Consider the following 23,168-nt stretch of genomic DNA (forward strand, 5'->3'; position numbering starts at 1 on the left):
AATGGCACGGGCTGTTAAAATTAAGAGAATACGCTAAGATTTCAGAGAAACACACACACACACACACACACACACACACACACACACACACACACACACATATACATGGGGTTAATCTATGCCCCCTGGTGAAATTGGACCACAGAGGGAGAGAGAGCGCAACTGTTTTTTTCATTACTTCTGACAGCCCACACACACCACTTTGGAAGAGTGCAGGACAGACATTAGGCTATTCTTCAATTAATTGAATGGCATTTAATCTTGTTGTTCCAGATTCTGAATTGAAACAGCATCTGCACTGTATAGAATACCATAAGAACAAGACAGAATTACAAAACTTGACAAACAAAAATAGTTTACTAACAAAGAATATGAAATAGATCATATTTTACAGAGGGCGTTTCTTACAAGATTCATTTGTCCGTTTGTGGAAAAAGCAGATAGGGCTTAGATGTCACTGACTGGCGCCCTCTTCCTGTAGTACGAAAATATGACACTTTAAGGCTGTAGATTGCAAGACTGACAAAACTGGATTTGGATTTATTTTGCATAGAATATATGTAGCTTTTTCTTCAACGCGGAAGTAAGCCTATGGGTGAGACTTCCGGTTTATTATCCGCTATAGGAAAATAATGAAGAGTACAACAACGTGCAGTAAACTGTTTGCACTAGAAACCAGTGTTTATAATTAAGATAATACATTAAAACAATATGTTAAGACACGCCAATTAATATCAAGCAACGAGTTTTGTACTGTTAAAAATAGCTGGACGCCATGAGACCTGAAGCCAGACCCATAAAATTTAAAAATGGCCGCTCTTACGGGAAGAAAAAGGTGGATATATATAAGTAACTATTATTTTAATATTATTAATATGAATACTATCAATATTATTAATGTCTAATTATTGTTTTTCTAACAAATTATGTGTAATTAAAATATGTAAATAAAAAATATTTCGTATTTAATTTCAAATATGTCATCTTTTATGCCTGATTGTTTTCAGAATCCTTAAATGATTTAAACCACATAATTATTTTAAGGACAACGGAGACTGATTGTACTATACTGTAAAATGTTATCATCGACAACAACATTTTGTTTCCATCCTTTTAACTCATTCACAATAGTCTCTGTACTTTCTACTCTATTTAAAATGTTCAGAGTTTCATCATAATTTATCGCTAATTAAATGAAATTATCATTGCAGGTTGTGACTTTTCTCCTAACATTTTAAGTCAGAAACTACATGTAAAGTTTTCCATTTAAGTGCATTAAAATATTTTACACTGTTTTCTTCGATTGTTGTTTTCGCATAGTTTGGATTCAAATCAGAAGCAAGCAAACCATTCATATGATTTCATAGTTTATGTGAAAAAATAATAAGAATAAATAAACTATAATCTATTTTTGAACGTTTGACGTTAATTCAAGCCACAATAAGTATAAGACTTTGTTGACATCTAATTAGGAGTCTCAGTCGGTTAAAACTGTTGCTATACGCCCCTGCATCTAAATACAGGCCTGAAAACAAAACAAATGCACCAAATTATGTTTAAAATGCATTTAACAAAGCACTTTTTATTTAAAAAATGACTGTTTAGAACGATAAAAGCGCCATTAATCGATATTATTTTAAAACGTATATTTAAAACTAAAACTAGAACTGGTAATAGTACTACTGGATTTTCTCTCTGGTTCTCTCTCTCCAGCGGCTTCAACAACGTCTAATTAGCGGTGGATTCTCCTCCGCTCAGTCTTTCATTTACACCTCACAGAAAACTCATAAACACACACTCAGTGAAAAGAAAACAGTTTACACCTTCACAGCGGTGAAGCACGGACTACTAAACATGAAATACGGTGACATTTATGTTGCACTTATTAGGATGTTTTGTGTGTGTGTGTGTGTGTGTGTGTGTGTGTGTGTGTCCTCACCCTGTATCATCACAGTTGAGCCCACTGGTAACGTCGGGGCCGCGCTGTGTGTGTGAGCGCGCGCGCTTCTGTTGGTCCATAACATCTTGAAATGATCATGATCTGAAAGCGAGCACGCCGCCGTGCTGGGGGCTGGTAGAGGATCTGGTGTGGGATGGAGGGGGTGCATTATTCTGAACATAGGCTACTACCGTAACCTGAGCTGCCATAGGCCCATGTACTGCTCAGGACAGAGGAGACAGTTCTAGGCACAAATTGAATAGAATTATTAGAATTCATTTGTGCACAACATGGCTAGAATTAGCACTAAATACCTAGGTCTAAATGGGCCATATTTGACAGCATGTGCAATTATTACTAATTATCACTATATTATTTTGTGATTAATTTAGCCGTTTGCAATAAACAAAGTGTGATGTTAGAAAAAAAATAGCCCACATTATCCACCTTTTCCCTCCTGTAAGAGCGGGCGAGGCCATTTGTAAATTTTATGGGTCTGACTTCCGGTCTCATCTGCCTCCAGTTATTTTTAGCTGTGCAAAACAGCTTGTTTTGCGCTTGATGTTGCTTGGTGTGTCTTACCATATGAGCTCACCAGTTTGTACTGCAAACTGTTTTACTCTTTACTGGAGGTTGTTATTCTTCTCCTTATTTTCCAATTGCGGCTAATAAACCGATCGTCTCTTCCATAGGCTTGCTTCCGCATTAAAAAAAAAGGGGGGGGGGGGGGGGGGGGGATACGATGCATTATGTGCAGGCTATGTATGAGTTTTGTGTTACTGACCCCAGCAGCAGAAGTTCAGATTTAAGGCTGCAGATTATTTAATATTTAGATTAAGTAGATTATTCTAAAAGGCAGTTAACATCTGCTTGCTGAGTAAACCACTTTTGTTTAATGGCATTAATAATCCATTAAGAAAACGAGAGGGGCGCAGACAAACGCCCCTTGACAGAACACGATTGATTGTTTTTACAGGTGTTGAGAGGGCAATTAAAGATTATACTGATACTAATTAGCATTAGGGAATTGTCTAAAATCCTCACACCTTACTAAAATGTATAGGGGGAAAAATAAGGGGAATATTTTTCCAAAAAATAAAATAACCTCAGGCGGGCCAGCTGGATTTCCCGGTGTCATGTTACGGATATCTTCAGAGATAAAGAGCTGTGACCGGGAGACTAAGAGCTCGTCAGGCTCACAAGTTATTCGCTAATGGATCGGTTTAGTGTTTCAGACCCAGTGTACAAAACCACACGGACCAAATGCTCCAACGGCGGGGCGTTTTCAACAGGATGACTTTATTAAAAAAAATTAAAACACTGCTAAAATAAAGGTTATTCAATAGGTTCAGAAAAAGAAACTAATCTTAATAACAACCATTTTAGTTTTATAGTTCTTAAGATTCTTTAGGGTTCTTCAGAGATCAAAGTTCTTAATACGTATTTTTTAGACATTCTAGGCCTTGGCTATACAATGAATAAATAAAAATAATTTATAACTATTATATACAGTAGCCTACATAGGCTACAAAATCAGATAACTGACAGATTCATCAATAAAATAAAGTTATTCTCTCTTCAATTAAGCTAAAATGGCAGAAATAAGAGCTCATGTAATTCCTATCACAGTTGACGTGTTATTATCAACTCATATATGGAATTACTTGCACATTTATGAATCAGTATTGTTGCTTGTGTATTTGAATAAGATAAGAATAATATTAATACTTAATTTCCGAGATGTGTGACTTTTTTCTTGGAAAATGCTAATAGCTATTAATCTAGAAAGGCTTTAATTTACAGCATTAGTACAAACAATTAAAACTTAAAAACCTAGAAACTGTGATATTAAGAAAACGGAAGGCTATGTAGATTCTGCATGCAAGGCTGTGGAGGTGCTTGTGATAATTTAATAATTGATTAGTAGCCTATCAACTGCAGTGTGAGTAAGTATGTGCGTGTTTGTGTGTGTTCAAGGTCTCCAGTTTCAGGCCTTGACGTCCGCCCTCCGGGGAGGAAACGGAACGGATCTGTAGATGCAGTTCTGCTCTGCTGGCCGGTTTCAGAACAGACCGGGGCGAGTTAATCACGGAATGACGCTGTGCTGGGTTTCTCTGTCATATATCCATAAGGACAACCCGCATCCGAATCTCACGTGTGCAGCCCTGGAGGGTGACAGTGGTGCCACACAACCGGTAATCAAAATTGAAGCTGCATCATCAGATAAACGTGGCATTTTTGTCCCAGGACACATTTGAAAGGAATAACTACAGAGCCTTGGATTAGGAGGGTTGCCTATTACGTGGTGGATTGCATCGGGCCGCAATGTCAATCTTGCCCTCTTTCGGCTTCACGCAGGAGCAGGTCGCATGCGTCTGCGAGGTGCTGCAGCAGGGTGGGAATCTAGAGAGGCTCGGACGTTTCCTTTGGTCCCTGCCAGCCTGTGACCACCTCCACAAGAACGAATCCGTGCTGAAAGCGAAGGCCGTGGTGGCCTTCCACCGGGGAAACTTCCGTGAGCTCTACAAGATCCTGGAGAGCCATCAGTTCTCCGCGCACAACCATCCGAAGCTCCAGCAGCTGTGGCTGAAGGCGCACTACGTGGAGGCGGAAAAGTTGCGGGGCCGCCCGCTAGGCGCTGTGGGCAAATACCGTGTGCGCAGGAAATTTCCTTTGCCCCGTACGATCTGGGACGGTGAGGAGACAAGTTACTGCTTCAAGGAGAAGTCTCGGGGCGTGCTGCGTGAATGGTACACGCACAATCCCTATCCATCTCCACGGGAGAAGCGGGAGCTGGCGGAGGCAACAGGACTGACCACCACACAGGTCAGCAACTGGTTTAAAAACAGGAGGCAGAGAGACCGGGCAGCTGAGGCAAAAGAAAGGTGAGATATAATAATAATAAAAATATACAAATTATAACATACAGTACAATAAATACAATTTTTTGACTGAGGTGCACAAAAATAACGCGCAAAATTAGCCTTAATTATTGCAGTCACTTGTAGAGAGAACATTTGAGGAATTTATCATTATATCAAAATATTATATTGTCACTCAAATTTAAATGTCAACACGAATCTAATCAACATAAAGATACACTGTCTAATTTTATAATTTGTATATTTGCAATTTATAATTTATAATTTAATGCTTTATATATTGTCTGTTTTTATTTTTATAATTCGGTTAGGATTTTTTTTTAAAGCCCCTTTTTGCTCTAACGAACGAAACAACAAAGTAGAAGACAAGAAGACTTCTTATTTCTTTATTTTGGCCTGTATTTATATACTTTAATCACAGATTTTTAATATGTAATAATAATTTTATATAAATATTGGTTTATTTTGAACTATATTCTCAAAAATAGTCTCGAATTTTAGGCTGAAAAAGCCTTAAGTTTTTCTATCGTAAATCTATGACAGTTATCTTTTCAGTCATGTTGACAGGCGACGTATATTTAGAATATGTTTTCTTGTGTTAAAAAAACATGAAGCAAATATAAAGCATTCGTTTTTCTTCAGTTGATGTAATAATTATTTTAAGATTAAACTATTTTGAAATGATAACACTGATATGTTAAAGTTTATCACTTTCTAATAGGCTACTATGTAGCCTAATTCTAGGCCTATGTCACTTATTTATAAGATGTTAAAAAATGCAATATTCACCCAACAGAGAAAACACCGAAAACAACGGCGTTGGCGGTAAGCAGAGCCAGCGGTCTCCGCTCGACGGAGTCAAGTCGCTCATGTCCAGCTCGGAGGATGAGTTCTCTCCGCCGCAGAGTCCTGAGCACAACCCCGTGCTTCTACTGCAGGGGAAAATGAACAATCCCGGGGCTCCCGCATACCCAATGCCCGGCCTCGGCGCACAGCATTCGGTTCACAGCATGCAAGGACATCCGCATCAGATCCAGGATTCACTATTGGGATCTCTAACATCCAGCCTTGTGGATTTAGGATCTTAGGACGTCTCGTTTACATTTTAAGCGACAAGACTTTAAAAACATAAATAACCAATATTTACGGTGTCACCGCATATTCTTATGACGCACGGGACGTTTGCTGAAATAAACTATTCTTTTGCAAATGATAGGGAGAAAATCAAAAGAGCTTCTCTGAGTTTTGGGATTTGTGGACAAGTGCGTACAATTTGTAAAACCAGTGAGGCCAATATTTAAGAATAACTATTCACAATATTGTTGGATGGATAAACCTTTAATAATTTATGATGTTTTACTTAAAGATTAATTTATAGAAATTGTTCTGTATTGGACAGTACGAAGAGCAGGGATTTTTAATGAGAAAATCATTGGCTTCAAACATCTTTAACTAAACTGTGGATGTGGAAACTTTGTTTCGTTTTTTTTTTTAGTTTAAATATATGTAACACTACATTTAAAACAGAGACTCTCCAACATTTTTTAAAAAACACAAATTGTTCACAAGTCAAATCAACGCTTTGAGCGTTTGTCTTTAACTTGGTAAAGCCTGTTAATTAAAATAAAGAAAATCTGAACACTACAATAAACAAACACAAAGGCTCAAAATAATAAAAATATATCAATCCACGTGACACGTCCGAGCCGGAAGAGGGCATGAGCGCGTGAAAAATGAGAACGCCTGAAACCTCAACAAGAAAAAATTGGCCCTTATGCAGAGGGCAGAGAGACGCCAAGAGGCGCCAGGCTGCGCGCAGGGCCGAGTTTGACTTTTTGACCGTTATTCAGTGAAACAAAAATTAAAAAAGGTCAAAAAACGGACACATTGAGTCACTTCAAGCCTGGCAAAAGTAAGTTCGAAAAACACATAAGTCCACTATGCTGAACGACTTAACAAAAATGAGAGAAAATTGAGAGAGAGTGAAAGGAGGGGGAGCATTGCTCATTTTTTTCTGTTTGTTCTGTCAGTTCTGGGCCACTGAAAATTGACACGATCCGCAAGAGCCGCTCTAAAGACCCTCCACCCAAAACGCCTCCACTACAAAACATTGTCAACCCAATTTAAAACAATTGTGAACTTTTGGTTTCATTTCTTAGTAAAAACTCCAGACACTGGCAAGCAAATTACATTTTAAATATACGGAAAAACTGAAGATTATCAATCTTAATATTTAAAAGATTAAATATGACTAGGCTACATTTCTAGCTCCGCTTATGAAATTAACTTTCTGCAGTGTGATCAAGACGAATTCGCCTCTTTCTGTCTCTTTTACGTCGATAGTCCGTGTCAGTGTAAATGGTTTTGAACAGAGAGCACAGAGGGTTTCCGGGCCCTAATTAGAAACATTCTCCGAGTTTAGAAGGGCTTGATTGCTGGAATGAGGGGGACACCCTTCCAGCCTGAAGTCACAGGGTGCTGCAAAACAGAAATTCACCTTCAGAGTTCAATAAAGTCTAAATCTATCTATCTATCTATCTATCTATCTATCTATCTATCTATCTATCTATCTATCTATCTATCTATCTATCTATCTATCTATCTATCTATCTATCTATCTAATCAAGATTAAATCCAAATCATATTCAACATTCAGTCACTTTTAACAATACATAAACACTGGCGATTTTTTTTAAATCTGAGGAGCCCACAATTCTTCCACCAATAAGGCCAATGCTGGGCATGAATGTCAGCTGTGGTTTTAATCAACAGTCTAATTATATTTTGCACATATAAACATTCCTTACATCTGCTTTCCTCGTATTGGTAGTTCATACAAACCAAGAAACTGAGAAATCCAAATAGCAAAAAAAAGTTACTTTTGATTTTTGTGTTGGTGATGTGGCCAATTCTGTGTTTTCTCAACCAATTGGTAGACCATAGTTTGGTCTGGAGTAAAAAAGACTATGAATCAGACCCTGCTTTGATTTGTTCTTGATAATCAAACCCCAGCCAAAGTGTCATTATTAAACATTTTTGTTTAAGTTTTCACATTGAAGTTTCTTTACCTTAAAAACAAAGGTTCTAAAGGGGTGTTTTTGCAGCGATGCCATCTAAGAACCATTTCTGGTTCCCCAAAGAATCTTTCAGTAAACAGTTCCTAAAAGAACCAATTTGAAGAACATTCAAGCCTTGCAAAAATTAGTTTGATAAACACTTATTAGTTCACTATGCTGACCGTCTTAACAAAAGTGTGAGAAAATTGAGACAGAGGGAGAGAGGGGGAGCATTGCTATTTTTTTTCTGTTTTTTTTCCATATAACCCTTTTCAACTATAAAGAACCTTTTCTCCATTTGAAATGTCCCATGGATGTTCAAGGTTCCTCATAGAACCACTGATGCTAATAAAAAACTTTTATTTTTAAAAGTGTAAAGGCAGAACATAAGCTTAAAAGCATTCTTACATTACACAATATAAATTATTCTGTTTATTTATGCCATGTTCAAGTCAAACAGTGAAATAAATTAAAATGAGGCTATACATAGAGTATTGATTAGATTCTGAAGTCAGAAGTGCTATTACCATTCTCTGGCACAGACAAAATGCCGTAAAATACGTCTGGTGGCAAACTTGTACAATGTGCCAGTCAATCTCACACACTATAGGATCAGTTTGTCAGATAGCTTCACCTGCACAGGTAGTCACTCATCCAGAACTCTCAAGGAAACTGACCCTTAAATGGGTTTTGGGGGGAGGGGGGCCGCTCTGAAGGAGCTTTTAAAGTGAGTCTCAAGAGAGCCTGAAGAGGGGGATTCTGTTACCAATGATGCATGGACCTGACAACACTTCAACCAGCCAGACCCCCGACAAAGACTAACATGTGTTTGTGGGAAAGGGATATGGGCGATACATCAGTTTTGAAATCCACTTTTCTGAAGGTCATTGAAACCGAAGCAGCCATTTCTCACTTACAGTACTTTGGCAAGACACACACACATATCTCAGAGATAAGATAATGCTTATATTATCGAGCAAGAGGAACTGTATGTGTAGAAACATGCATTTGCGTCTTTCAAGTGAAACAAAAATATTTTAGCTGTTTTAGGTTTAAAACATGTATTTTCAAATTTGTATATATGCTTTTATATATATATATATATATATATATATATATATATGCCCTTTTTATTTTTACTATGCCCTTTAATAAATATTAATGTAACCCTGAACCACGAATCCAGTCATAAGTAGGTGGGTATGTTTGCAGCAATAGTCAACAATACATTGTATGGGTCAAAATTATAGATTTTTCTTTTATGCCGAAAATCATTAGGATATTAAGTAAAGATCTATTCTATGACGATGTTTTGTAAATTTCCTAGCGTCATTATATCAAAAGTTAATTTCTGATTAGTAATATGCATTGCTAAAAACTTCATTTGAACAACTTCAAAGGGGATTTTATCGATATTTTGATTTTTTATTTTTTTTTGCGCCTTCAGGTTCCAGATTTTTCAAATAGTTGTATCTACATCAGTTGAAAGCTTATTTATTCATAATTTATTCATAAAATGTACCCTTATGTCTGGTTTTGTGGTCCAGGGTCACATTTTATAACAACAATGGTACACTACAACTAATAATGTTTTTTATTAATATTAGTTCTTCATAGGATCTTTGCATTAAAAAGATGCATCTTTAAAGACACTGCCTGCTGAAAAATAGAATTAATTTTGGCAGCTCTTTCAGGCTTGGAAGCATTAAGCCAAAGTTTCACTCCCTAGAGAGGGAGAGAGAGAACAGGATAAAACTCTAGATGGCTCCATTAAAGAAAAAACTCAGGAAATGAAAACAGAAATATGATAGCTTCCTGTTTTTCATTGGGACTTGGAGCATTCTCTTTTTGGGGTATAATTACTACAATGAGATCAGTGTGATATAGTCCAAAACCTGCACACACACCCTCATTTTGTAGTCTAATCCAGGTTTCTCTGGCACGCTGCTGCTGGCTAACATTCCAATGGCAATTTTTGTCTTTCTGGATCACAGTGATTCAGATTCACATTGATTATTGAATTCCGGTAAAGTCCAGATATCAGCGGGAGAATTGGACGGACTACACAAAACTGTTTCCCAACAGGCATTACAAAAGGTCTTTCTTTCTTCTTTTATTACTTTACTCTCTGTACATCTCTGTGATGCATTATGTAGCTGGTTATTTAACTTTAACATTTATAATTTAACAGTGCATTTATTTAAGCAACAACATGTCAGATTTCAATGAAAAGACTAACTGAATGAAGATATTTTCCTGATAAAACAAGAGGGAATTTAAGAGTATCCGCACACACACTTTGCTCTTATTTGTCTATCCCACACATGTCTTGTACATTTTGTTTTGCTAACACATTGACTCTGTGGTCTTAACTCATTATCTCATTAGCAAAAGCTGGAAAGCATCATAATTACTGTGGCTGCAGGTTATTTACCACAGTGTCTCTTCTGCCCTCTGGTGGTAATGTTAGGGACTTTTGTTATTCTATTCACAGAAAACAACAGATTATATGTTAAAATATATATGTTTATCTGCATCTTTAAAATCCTAAAATAAAGAGAGACATCGGGAAAAATAGGGCTATTATTAATGCAAAGAAAATACACTACAGTCAAAAGTTTTTGAACAGTAAGAGTTTAAAAAAAAGTTTTTTAAAGAATTCTCCTCTGCTCACATATAAATCCATATAAATACAGCAAAATCAGTAATATTGTGAAATATTTTTACTATTTAAAATAACTGCTTTCTATTTCAATATATTTTATTCCTGTGATCAAAGCTAAATTTTCAGCATCATTACTACAGTCTTTAGTGTCACACGATCCTTCAGAAATCATTCTAATATGCAGCTTTTATGATTATTATCAATATTTAAAACAGCTGAGTACATTTTTAAAGATTCTTCGATGAATAGAAAGATCCAAAGATCAGCATTTATCAGTATATTTTGAGAATGCTTTAAATTGATAAAAAATTATGATAAAGAATTATAATGTTACAAAAGATTTCTATTTCAGATAAATGCTGTTCTTCTGAACTTTCTATTAATCAAAGAAACCTGAAAAAATTATACAAGGCTGTTTTCAACATAATAATAATAATAAATGTTTTTTGAGCAGCAAATCAGATTATATGATTTCTGAAGGATCATGTGACTGAAGTAATAATGCTAAAAGTTCAGCTTTGAAATCACAGGAATAAATTAGATTTAAAAATATATTTAAATAGAAAACGTTACTGTTTTGCTGTACTTTGGATCAAATAAATGCAGGCCTGGTGAGCAGAAGAGACAAAGGATAAACGGCAAAGGATAAAAGCTGAGATATTGGAGAATGAACTGTAGACTGGCTACAAATGAACTACTTTGTATATCCTGTAGAGAAGAGCAAGTATTTGGTATTTGTCTCCCCCTAGCGACTGATAGGAAGTGTTGCATAATAAAAACATTGCTACACACGTCGTCCACTTATTCTGAAGTTTTATCCAATGTTTAATTCCTTACCTAAACTTATCTATTATCATAATCTATGTCGATACAGCATTTTCTAGAAGACTAGGAGCCTATGTCCAGTGTCTTCATCTGCATTTTCCCCTTAAACAAAACATCTCCATTCCAATATAGCATCTACACAATTTGTGTAGTTTATGTATTAGCCTAACTCATTTTACTTATTGTATATTTATGTTTTAAATAAAAGTTTAAAAGTGTTCTGATATTGTCACATTTATCCACCTTTTTCTTCTTAAAAGTTGGGCGTGGCCATTTGTAAATTTTATGGATGTGGCTTCAGGTCTCATCGACATCCAGCTATTTTTAGCTGTACAAAACACCTCCTTTTGCTGCTTGATATTGCACATTGGTGTGTTACCATGTTATTATAATGTATTATCTTAAATATGAACACACTGATTGGTAATGCAAACGGTTTTACCGTTTACTGCACGTTGTTATTCTTCTGGTTATTTCCCTTTAGCGGATGTCTCACCCATAGGCTTACTTCCGCGCTGAGGAAGTGAATATAGTTTATAAAGTTTAGTTGACCTGCAGGATTTTGTCTACTTACGTTACTCCAGGGAACTTGGTTATGACATAAGTTCTGCTGTTTTTGAATTACCATGCCTGTTTCACCTGGTTGATCAAGATAGATTCCTGTAGTAAAAAATATTGTTAATTGACTTATTGAGCAATAAGATGTGATGATCATATACGGTTACGTGGACCCGTAAAATGCTTACCTTCATGTGCAAGAAGTGTATTGAAAAGCTGTCAAGATCCGAGACTAAAGCTTAAGATCGAGCACAATTACTGGCCCACTATAGCTTTTCAATAACACTCACGCTAGTTTTGTTCTAACCGCTCTTATGTGACATTATTTGTCTACTTCATTTTTTTCTGACTGCAGTGACGACAGCCATCTGTCAAAACAATATGTACTTCTCTAATAATTGTCTCCATCACTGCACATGGATTTCAATTCGCATTCGTTTCTTTCTTTGAAGTTGTTACGAGGCCGCGGTCGAAAAGCAGTTTTGAATCGTGGTAAACTTAGACGACAAAACTGATTATTGATTTGTCTGTACAAATTAGACCAGAAACAGACAGTTTAACTTACATTTTTGCTGCAGGACCATTAAAAACAGCAAATGAATAGGCCTGTTTATAACTGTGAAATGTTCAAGAACTTTGTGTAACGTGGAAAAACTTCACCGTGACAAACTTTATTGTGACTTGTTCGTCTCACGCTGTTAAAATGTTCTCATTATTATTTTATAACAACATCTTTGTTTCGACTTATCTACCTTTTCACAAAAATTTCAGTTATGATTTGTAAGAATTGCAGTAATTAGGCCCTAGATTTAAAGAGGAAGAATACATATTAAAAATATAAATACTCAAAATAAATTGACTCAATATTTTTCAGTAAATGTAGATGGAGATTTAGCCATAAACTGATAGTTTACCCAAGCAGTTTTCGTGACTTGCTTCACAAAAGAGGATGTTTAGAAAAAAGTCTCAGTGCTTTTCACAGTGAATGCCAGTAAGAGTCCAATGTTGTTTTGGACCCCAATGGCTTTCATATGTATAGTCAAAAACAGATGAAGCATTCCTCAAAATCTTCTTTAGTGTTTTGCAGAAGAAAGAACGCTATACATGTTTGGACCGACAATGACAGAATTGTATTTTTTAAAGAACAGACAGTCGTTTACGTTTACTTGAGAACTTGAAATATATTTAAAATATGACAAAAGACTGTCTTAATGCGATTTAAAGTGGTTTAAATAAACATATATGCAATGCAAGGCTAGAAAAATGTTAATTATGGGCGAGAAGAGTGTTCCTGTCGTGTAGCTGTCCACGGTGCTGAATGGCTCTTCTTTCACTCAGTGCGATTGTATTAATGACTTAAAAAGCAGATTTTTTGTGTGTGAGAGGATTTCAGGCACATTCAAAGTCTGTAGATGTCCATGTAGGTTTATACCACGATTTTAGTCCACAGTATGTACCTTGTCCACAGTATGTACCTCAAATAGCCAAATGATCTTTCAAACTTCACTAGACCAGCGTAATTTCTTGACGCAACTCTTCCGTGCAAACTTCCTCCATAACTAACACACTCGTCTATGAAACAACATTCTCCGTTCTAGGTCATACTTTCTAAAGAAATCTGCAAACTTTGTATTGTGGTACTATTATAATGAACTAGGCTACTTTGTAAGTGGTTTTGAATAGAAGCGTCTGTCGCCTGCTATATAAATAAATAAATATTCATTTATAGTTTATCTTTTTACACAGTTTTACTGAGCCGAGCTATGATTCTTGATTTGTGGACTTTGACTTCAGTATGATGTGGGCATCTGTTCAGTTAAAAAGGCCACTGAGCTGGGAGTCATGCCACGCCACATTTGACCACCAGAGGTCGCAGCCAAAAGCCAAAAGAAATATAGTCAGGTTGTGAAACCTGAATAAATACATAAACGCAAAAAGCAAAGGTGTATTAGACCGAGTCTACAACGTAATCATGCATTTATGACCAAAGACAAACGCACACATACGTACCCTATACATTTCCAATGACATGGTATATGCTAACATGTAAAGATTGGGTTTGCTTTATATTTATTCATTTAGCAGACGCTTTGATCCAACGGGATTTAGAAATAAGAATAATACATGTAGGAGCGATTGATCCATATCATACCATATCAAAGTACCAGACTTCAGAGTATAGTTGCATAGGATACTTAGTTAAGTGCTCCAAGAAAAGCTTGCTTCTTTTTTTTTTTTTTAATTGCAGTGAATGTTTGCTGTTTACCTAAAGCACAAATAACGTTAATATGCACCGTCCAAGTTGTATGTGTTGTTTTGCAGTGATTAGGAAAATGTGCAGTTTATGCAAATTATGTTAGGATCCATTCACAGCTCTGACAGACTCACACAAACAAGTGCAAATGCCGGAAAAATCGTCTTTAACTGAGAGGAATTTACAAAACTTGTAAATTTGTTAATAACCATACAGCTTTAATGCATGTGTATATGAATGTGTGTACACGTCCTTTTCGATTTCGACCCATGGTTTTCACCAAATACTTAATTAAACATTGTTTAAAATAGTATATTTTAAGGCTTATTTGAGCATTTCCTCTCCGTTTCAAACACACACACACACACACACACACACACACACACACACACACACACACACACACACACACACACACATGTTTGTTTTTGTGAATTGTGGGGACATTCCATAGACGTAATGGTTTTTATACTGTACAAACGATATTTGCTATCACCCTACACCTTCCCTACACCTAAACCTAGCCCTCACAGGAGACTGTGCATATCTTTACATTCTCAAAAAAACGTATTCTGTATGATTTATAAGCCTTTTGAAAAGTGGGGACATGGGCAATGTCCTCATAAGTCACCCTCTCCTTGTAATACCTATGTCATACCCATGTTATTACACAAATTTGTGTCCTGATGTCACAAAAAACAAACACACACACACACACACACACACACACACACACACACACACACACACACACACACACACACACACACACACACACACACATGTTGGGTTTACATGTTTTATGGGGACATTCCATAGGCGTAATGGTTTTTATACTGTACAAACCGTACATTCTATTGCCCTACACCTACCCTACACCTAAACCTAGCCCTCACAGGAGATTGTGCACACTTTACTTCCTCAAAAAAACTCATTGTGCATGATTTATAAGCCTGTTTCCTCATGGGGACCTGAGAAATGTCCCCACAAGGTCAAAATCTACTGGTATTCCTATCCTTGTGGGGACATTTGGTCCCCACAACGTGATGAATACCAGGTACACACACACACACACACACCCACAAACTTACTGTTTTCAGTTACCAGGTAACTTTTCATGCACTTTGTGGCATTAGAAGGAATCTATTTATGATGTAATCAATTACTTAATTACTTAGTTGTTACTATTTTAGAACATACACTGGTCAAAGTTTTTGAACAGTAAGATTTTTAATGCTTTAAATAAGTGTTTTCTGCTCACCAAGCCTGCATTTATTTGATCCAAAGTACAGCAAAAAAAAAAAAAAAACAGTAAAATTTAAAATTTTATTAAATTTTATTTTTAAAATAATTTAATATTTAAAATAACTGTTTTCTATTTGAATATATTTTCAAATGTAATTTATTCCAGTGATCAAAGCTAAAATTTCAGCATCATTACTCCAGTCTTCAGTGTCACATCCATCAGAAATCATTCTAGTATGCTGATTTGCTGCTGCCCAAGAATAATGTATTATCATTATCAATATTTAAAACAGTTGAGTATTTTTTTCAGAGTTCTTTGATGAATAAAAAGATCCAAAGATCAGCATTTATCTGAAATATAAAGCTTTTGTAACAATATACACTATACAATTCAAAAGCTTGTAGTCATAATGTTTTCAGCATAATAATAATAAATGTTTTTTGAGCAGCAAATCAGAATATTCGAAATATTTCCGCAGGATCGTGTGACTGGAGTAATGATGCTAAAAATTCAGCTTTGAAATCACAGGAATAAATTACATTTTAAAATATATTCAAATAGGAACAGTGGGTTTAGATAGTAAACATATTTCAAAATTGTACCGTTTTTGTTGAACTTTAGATCAAATAAATGCAGGCTTGGTGAGCAGAAGAGACTTATTTTAAAACCATTAAAAATCTTACTGTTCAAAAGCTTTTGACTGGTAGTGTACGTACACAGCGAACTTCTCAAAAAAAATGCCCAAGAACGCCACACTCTCACTCAGTCACTCACACAAATGAAAAAAAGTTTGGATTTCTTGTATACCTCTGGCAACCCGGGCAGAGAGTTTTCATGCTGAGGCTTTGGGGAGGGGAAGGCGGGGTGCTTCTTTGTTAGCTCGGCCCTCTCCAACTCGTCATTAGTGCTGATTACCGTTGACCAATTTGACAACCTTATTGACTGCTAAAAAAGACTTTTTCATCGTCCCACCCTGCACTCCCCAGAGCTGAAAAGAAACGGAAATTTTCCACCATTCTCTATCCAGTGTTTAAATAAAGCCGTGCTCCTTTCCCTTCCCTTGCTTTGGCTCCTATTTTCTTCTTTTTCTCGGAAGGAACACTTGGTTTGGCCCCGCCGTTGTTCAGACTGAAAGAAGATTGAAAAATACAGCTTGTGCTTTTTATTGGGAGCGTTAATGAATGGCGCGGGTTAAACCCAGGTGCGCGCCGTGAACCCTTCAGGCAGTAGGGAAACAGAGGCGCTGTGTTTTTGCGCCTGCTCCTTCACTCATTTGCGACATAAACGCCTTAAGTAGAAAGCAGCGTTAAGAATAGCGTGGCCGTGCTTTTACAATATTATGAAATGTTTACAAACACAAAAAATGACTAGGCCTAATCACAAAAGTGATATGTTTAGAAAAATAATAATAAGTACTATGTTTTGATTATTGCTATCTAACAGTCGTGAATTATTACCGTCTTGAATTGCATTTTAAATTAATATAAACAATTTTGCGATTCAAGAGAATTATAGTAAAATAGCAGATCACAGATTAGGTTGTGTTGACATCCGGGAGAGCGTCTCGGCCTTTCGCTGACCCTGCGCTGTCAGAGCGCATTACACCACGCGAAGCATTTTAGCCAATTACTGCTCGAGTGTGAGAGAGATTGAGCTCGCAGAGAGGCATTAAAACATCCAACATATTTGATCCCCGTCTGTTCTAAATCTGTTCTTCAGCATATCACATTCACATTTTGAACGGCATATGTTTACTTTCGGGTAGAGGTATGGGATACATTAAAAAATTAACATGAAATAACATATTGCATGGTGCAATTTCACACCGGAATAAATGTAAAGAAAATAACGTTGTGAATTTGCGATCATTACTTAGTTCAACAGTGATTTTATTTTAATTTTTATTTTAAATCATGGTTATCTTTTTTTTTTTCCAGAAATGTCACGACGCGCAGCATTACGCACAAGAAAAAATGATAATAAAAAAGCACACAAATAAAGGGCCTAGGGGCCGGAGATATTTTAAATAAGTAAATAAACATCGTTTATATATTAAAAAAGACAAGTGAACATTAAAACATTATTCAGTCTTTTCATGATAAAGCACGCACACATACAATAATAGGTTCGGCCCTCGGACATCGACGATTTTTTTCCCCCAAAACTTCCACCTGTCTTCGTGAGAAGCACTGCGCGTTTTGTTGATCACATCAACGAATGAAAAATGAAATTGTGTGACGCTTTTCTCCATCTTTCTTTTTAGCCTCTCTTTGGGCCGGTTGCAGGCACTAAAGTTTTGTTGTTGTTAGATTGTCTCTTACAGTTCTCCTGTTTGCTCTTTTGAAGCCTGTCACGTTAGATGTCACATTCACTGTCGCTGGAGGTGATGGAGATGGCCGAGGTGGCGGCCTTGCTCGAGAGACTGACTTCTGGGCTTGAGGCGGGACCCAAGCGGTCTACTGTGGCGTCATCGTCCCCCAGCGATCGTACCGAGCTACCGGACAGAACCTGCTGCTGTAGCCTACAGGGGTAAATAAAAGAGACAAAATGTCAATGAGGATACATCTACATTCATAGCTTACAGTGCAGACAGTGGAGAGAATATGAAAGACATTTCCTTAGCTCTCTAATGCAGAAATTACTTGAATATCTGGTTAATCAGTCTTGGAATAAGATTAAATTGTCAACCTATATGTGACCTTGGACCACAAAACTAGTCTTAAGTAGCATGAGTATATTTGTAGCAGGAGCCAAAAATCATTAGGATATTAAGTAAAGATCATGTTCCATTGAGAAATTTTGTACATTTTTCTACTGTAAATATATCTCAAAACATATTTTTTTATTAGTAATATGCATTGCTAAGAACTTCATTTAGACACCTTTAAAGGCGATTTTCTCAATATTTTGATATTTTTTGCATTCTCAGATTTCAGATTTTCAAATAGTTGTATCTCAGCCAAATATTGTCCTATCCTAACAAACTATACATCAATTGAAAGCTTAGATGTTTAGATGTTGTGTGTGCATTTGCATGAGCTAAAATTAAAGAGTGACGATTTAGATATAAAGAAAACATTTCTTATATCATTAATACATCTTCAATAACAAATGTTATTTGTATAAAATAGTGAGATTGTTTGCAACATATTTTCTTGGGTATATAGTGCAACAAAAATAATTGATAAAAATATATGTTGCAGCATATAAAACAAACCATGAATTACAGAATTTAAAGCATACTGTTAATTAACAGTTTGTTAAAGCGAAATTTAACCAAGAGATTTTTTTTGTATTTGTTATGTTATCTATTATGTAATATTTTTATAATCATAAATTATTCCGGCTTGAAACATCATGCATCAGTAGTGATGTAAAAACAAATTATAATTTTGGTAATATGTAAACAACTAGTCAACAATGATTTTAAGTTAAATTACGCAAGAAATTCCAAAGAAATCTGATTTTGAAAGATAATAATGACCGTAAAGCAATAAATAAAAATAAGCAAACATCATATGCACATGATTGGCGCCACTGTACCTGTTCTTTGCAGCTGCCGCCCGGTCTCTCTGCCTCCGGTTTTTAAACCAGTTGCCCACTTGTGTGGGTGTGAGTCCAGTCGCCTGCGCCAGCTCTCTTTTTTTGCTCGGGTTCGGGTAAGGGTCCTGCAGGTACCACTCTCTCAACAGATGCCGCGTCCTCTCCTTGAAGCAGTGCGTTTTCTGTTCTCCGTCCCATATTGTCCGAGGCAGCGGAAACTTCTTTCGGACGCGGTACTTGTCCACGGGTCCTAACGGACGCCCACGGAGTTTCTCAGCCTCCTGGTAGTGCGCCTCGAGCCAGAGCGCCTGCAGCTTCGCGTGTGAGTCCTTGGTGAATTTGTGGTTCTCCAGTATGTGGTAGAGCTCGCGGAAGTTGCCCGCGTGAAAGGCCACGACCGCGCGCGCGCGCAGGACAGACTCGTTCTTCCCGAGGACTTCGCAGGCGGACGGCGCCACCGGGAGCGACCAAAGGAAGCGGCCGAGCCTCTCCACGTCGCCGCTCTCCTCGAGCGTCTCGCAGACCCCCGCGACCTGCTGGGGGCTGAAATTCAAGATGGGCAGCTGGAACATGGAGACTGTAATTGGTCCTCCTGTCTGGTGTTGCTCCTCGGTCTGTTCTGTCTCGCCTGTCTTTTTGTTCAGTGTGTCTGTCAGAAAACGGCAAAAGTTAACAGCCGTGTCACAAAACGAGCTGAGGAGCGATGCCGTGCGGCAGGCTCAAGCAGCCCGAACGGCAAAATCTCTTCTTAGATGGAGTGTGAGCATAAAAAACTGGAAGCAAGGTGTTTTCTGAGAAGCAAAATAAAAGAACATTTAGCCCCTGCTGCCGATATTCTATCGGACTTGTCAGATTGGCTGCCTGGTTGCCATGGACACACGTCAATCACTGTCAGGTTTGCCAATCACGCGTGAAGCAGCACTAGATTTCAGCACCACCCAGCGCGCAACAGCGCCTTTCACTGAAAACGTCAAAGCGTCATTTTGACCTTTACGCTTGTGCTCAGAGACGCTGAATGTAATGTTGTCATTTGCTGGAAATCTGGAAGCAACCCCCTCTGAGTCGTCGATAAAACGATAGGAAGGAGTGTCTGTTAAAATACAGAACACGCTATGGGCTGAAAGACATTAGTAAGACTTTCTTTGAAAAGCATATCCAGGATAAATAATTACAAATGATTGTCTATTCAGAAGTTACACTTTTTGAAAGATGTTTTAAAAACTAAAACTAAAAAACAGAAAACGTTTCGAAAACGTGCTTCCATAAGAAAGCTTAAAATACACGCATACAATTTCGTTTCCACGTGTAGGACCTCAGAAATAAATGGCCAAACCTGTGATCATTGTATCACTATAGACTTCTAGAAAGAAGTTTAATGAAGAACTGTTCTCATTAAAAAGTAAAAAAAAAAAAATGTCATGCATCTCTAAAATTACAACATGCACATTTCGTCAGGAAGAAAACAAATGTGCTGAAAATGTGACTAGCACATCTTGTCATGCATGAAATACCTAGTTAACATATCTTGTTCGCCAGGACTAAATTCACAACGTCAAGCCTAAACATTACAAATGATGCGTATATAAGGGTAGGCTATCCTAAAAAGTAGGTCCAGTTTTCAGGAGACTTGTCCTCTTTTTTAAAACCACACAGTTCGTTTTGTGCCCGCTTAAGATGATAGGTGGTTGTAAGTGTCCGGTCCCATTAACGCACGCCTCATTTCAGAGGTAAAGTTAAGTCTGACGGAAGGGCCTGGTATTATTTTCACAGATATACAGAAGTTCAACTAAAAGTGCTTTTTGTTTTATATGAAGGAGGATCCAGGTAGGGTTAGGCACGAACTTATGTATTCTATATATATGTGACCCTGGACCACAAAACCGGTCATAAGGGTCAGTTTTTTTAAGTGAGACGCATACATTATCTGAAAGCTGAATAAATAAGATGATGTATGGTTTTAATAGGAAAGAGTAATATTTGGCCAGATAAAACTATGTGCAAAAAATCTAAATATTGTGAAAATCGCCTTGTAAGTTGTCCAAATGAAGTTCTTAGCAATGCATATTATTAATCAAAAATTAAGTTTGATATTTTATGGTAGGAGATTGCCAAAATATGTTCACGGAACATGATCTTTACTTAACATCCTAATGATTTTTGGCATAAAAGAAAAATGGATAATTTTGACCCATACAATGTATTTTTGGCTATTGCTACACAGTTTTGTCGCCCTTGTCAAAAAATCCTATAGGATTTCAATAGGAATTCTCTATAGGATTCCAGTTAGAATTTCTATCATATTTTGGAACCGTTCCTAAAGGATTCCATTAGGAATTATCTTATAGGATTTTCTTATACAAGCCATAAATATCCTGTAGGATAATTTCTATGGGATTTTAATGGGTTTTCTTTTAAAGCATCTTTCAAAAATTTTGAAGAATCCTAAAAGGTACACTTTTTTATTGTTTATATTAGTTTAGTGTCTTGCAGTTTACTTTAACTCACCTTAATATACATTAAATAGGAATCCTCTACAAATCCTAAAGGATTCCACTAGGAATCTTCTACAGGATTCAAATCAGAATTTCTATCATATTTTGGAACCGTTCCTAAAGGATTCCATTAGGAATTGTCTTATAGGATTTTCTTATAGGACAAGACATACATATCCTGTAGGATAGTTTCTACAGGATTTTAAGGGGATCCTGTTTTAAGACTATATATCAAATCCTATAGAAATGGTTCCAAAATATGATAGAAAGTCCAATAACAATCCTGTACAAGTTTATCAGAATCCTTTAGGATTTTTTGATAAGCAACAGACAATGAACAAAGTCTACATCAAGGCAATGTAAACCACAAACTGCAAGTACTATCTGTTAGCAAAACAAGAAGTGGAAAAGAGCACATTTAGATTAAAAAAAAGTTCCCATAAAGACATGAACAAGCATCCAATTTGATCCCATAAAAAATCCTTTAAGAATGATCCTACAGAATATTTATTTTTTATAAGAATATTCCTATTGAAATCCTATAGGAATGGTTCCAAAATATGATAGAAATTCCAATAAGAAACCTGTACAAAATTCTTATTTGAATCCTTTAGGATTTTTTGTCAAGACATAAATATTCAGTAGGATGGTTTCTATGGGATTTTTATGGGATCAAATTGGATGCCTGTTCTTTTTGTAATCTAGAAGTGCACTTTTCACTGTTTTTGTTTTACTATCAAATAGTGCTTGCAGTTTGCTGTTTACATCACCTTGTTCACTAACATTGTGAGCTGATTTGTGCAGCACACAGCCTTAGTGCAAACCCATGCACACACACTCTCTCTCTCTCTCTCTCTCTCTCACACACACACACACACACACACACACACACACACACACATGTTTGTTTTTGTGAATTGTGGGGACATTCCATAGACGTAATGGTTTTTATACTGTACAAACCGTACTTTCTATCACCCTACACCTTCCCTACACCTAAACCTAGCCCTCACAGGAGACTGTGCATATCTTTACATTCTCAAAAAAACGTATTCTGTATGATTTATAAGCCTTTTGAAAAGTGGGGACATGGGCAATGTCCTCATAAGTCACCCTCTCCTTGTAACACCTATGTCATACCCATGTTATTACACACATTTGTGTCCTGATATGTCACAAAAACATGCCCACACACACACACACAGACAGTAGCACTGTCCTTCAATGCAAATACTTCACTGGACCAGGTCTAGACTTGAGTGAGGGAGGTAGATATAAAAATTAGAGGACACCAGAAGTTGGAATGAAAAATAACACTTTACTGTGACAATAAATAAATAAATAAATAACATAACCAAACAAAAGAAACAAAGCACAGTCTACATTAGTAGTAGTTTAATTTAGCAAATTCACCTTGGCTGGATGATTAGTTAATAATAGTTAGGATTAAATCTAAAATAATTAAATCCTAAATCTAAATGTCTTTTTTCTGTAACGTTAGTAACCACTGATCTATTTTTTTCTTCACAAGAAAAATAACAACATTGTTGTTCTCAAGACAAAGCAAATAGACATCACAACATTATTTCCTTCATTTTTATTAAAACATTTGAAAAGGGAGAAATTAAGACTGCTGTCTTTTATAGTGTTCACTAGCCTAATCACACACCAGTAGCTTCTGCCAACAACGTGCGCTATTTGCACTTAA

At 36.6% G+C, this 23,168-nt stretch overlaps 2 protein-coding genes across 2 annotated transcripts; one reads left to right on the forward strand and one right to left on the reverse strand.

The window, feature by feature from the left end:
* Window positions 1-3,414: 3,414 nt before the first annotated feature.
* Window positions 3,415-7,814, forward strand: six1a (SIX homeobox 1a). The gene is made up of 2 exons (XM_073834966.1): window positions 3,415-4,824; window positions 5,618-7,814. Exons 1-2 carry the CDS (start codon window positions 4,265-4,267, stop codon window positions 5,907-5,909), a joined length of 852 nt encoding a protein of 283 aa, XP_073691067.1. The 5' UTR covers window positions 3,415-4,264; the 3' UTR covers window positions 5,910-7,814.
* A 9,494-nt stretch (window positions 7,815-17,308) lies between these two features.
* Window positions 17,309-19,852, reverse strand: six6a (SIX homeobox 6a). The gene is made up of 2 exons (XM_073834967.1): window positions 18,969-19,852; window positions 17,309-17,946 (listed from the first exon to the last, which is right to left on the reverse strand). The coding sequence occupies exons 1-2, from the start codon at window positions 19,538-19,540 to the stop codon at window positions 17,781-17,783; spliced, it is 738 nt and encodes a 245-aa protein (XP_073691068.1). The 5' UTR covers window positions 19,541-19,852; the 3' UTR covers window positions 17,309-17,780.
* Between the last annotated feature and the right edge of the window lie 3,316 nt (window positions 19,853-23,168).

This window comes from Garra rufa, chromosome 2 (genome assembly GCF_049309525.1).
Source record: "Garra rufa chromosome 2, GarRuf1.0, whole genome shotgun sequence".
NCBI lineage: Eukaryota > Metazoa > Chordata > Actinopteri > Cypriniformes > Cyprinidae > Garra > Garra rufa.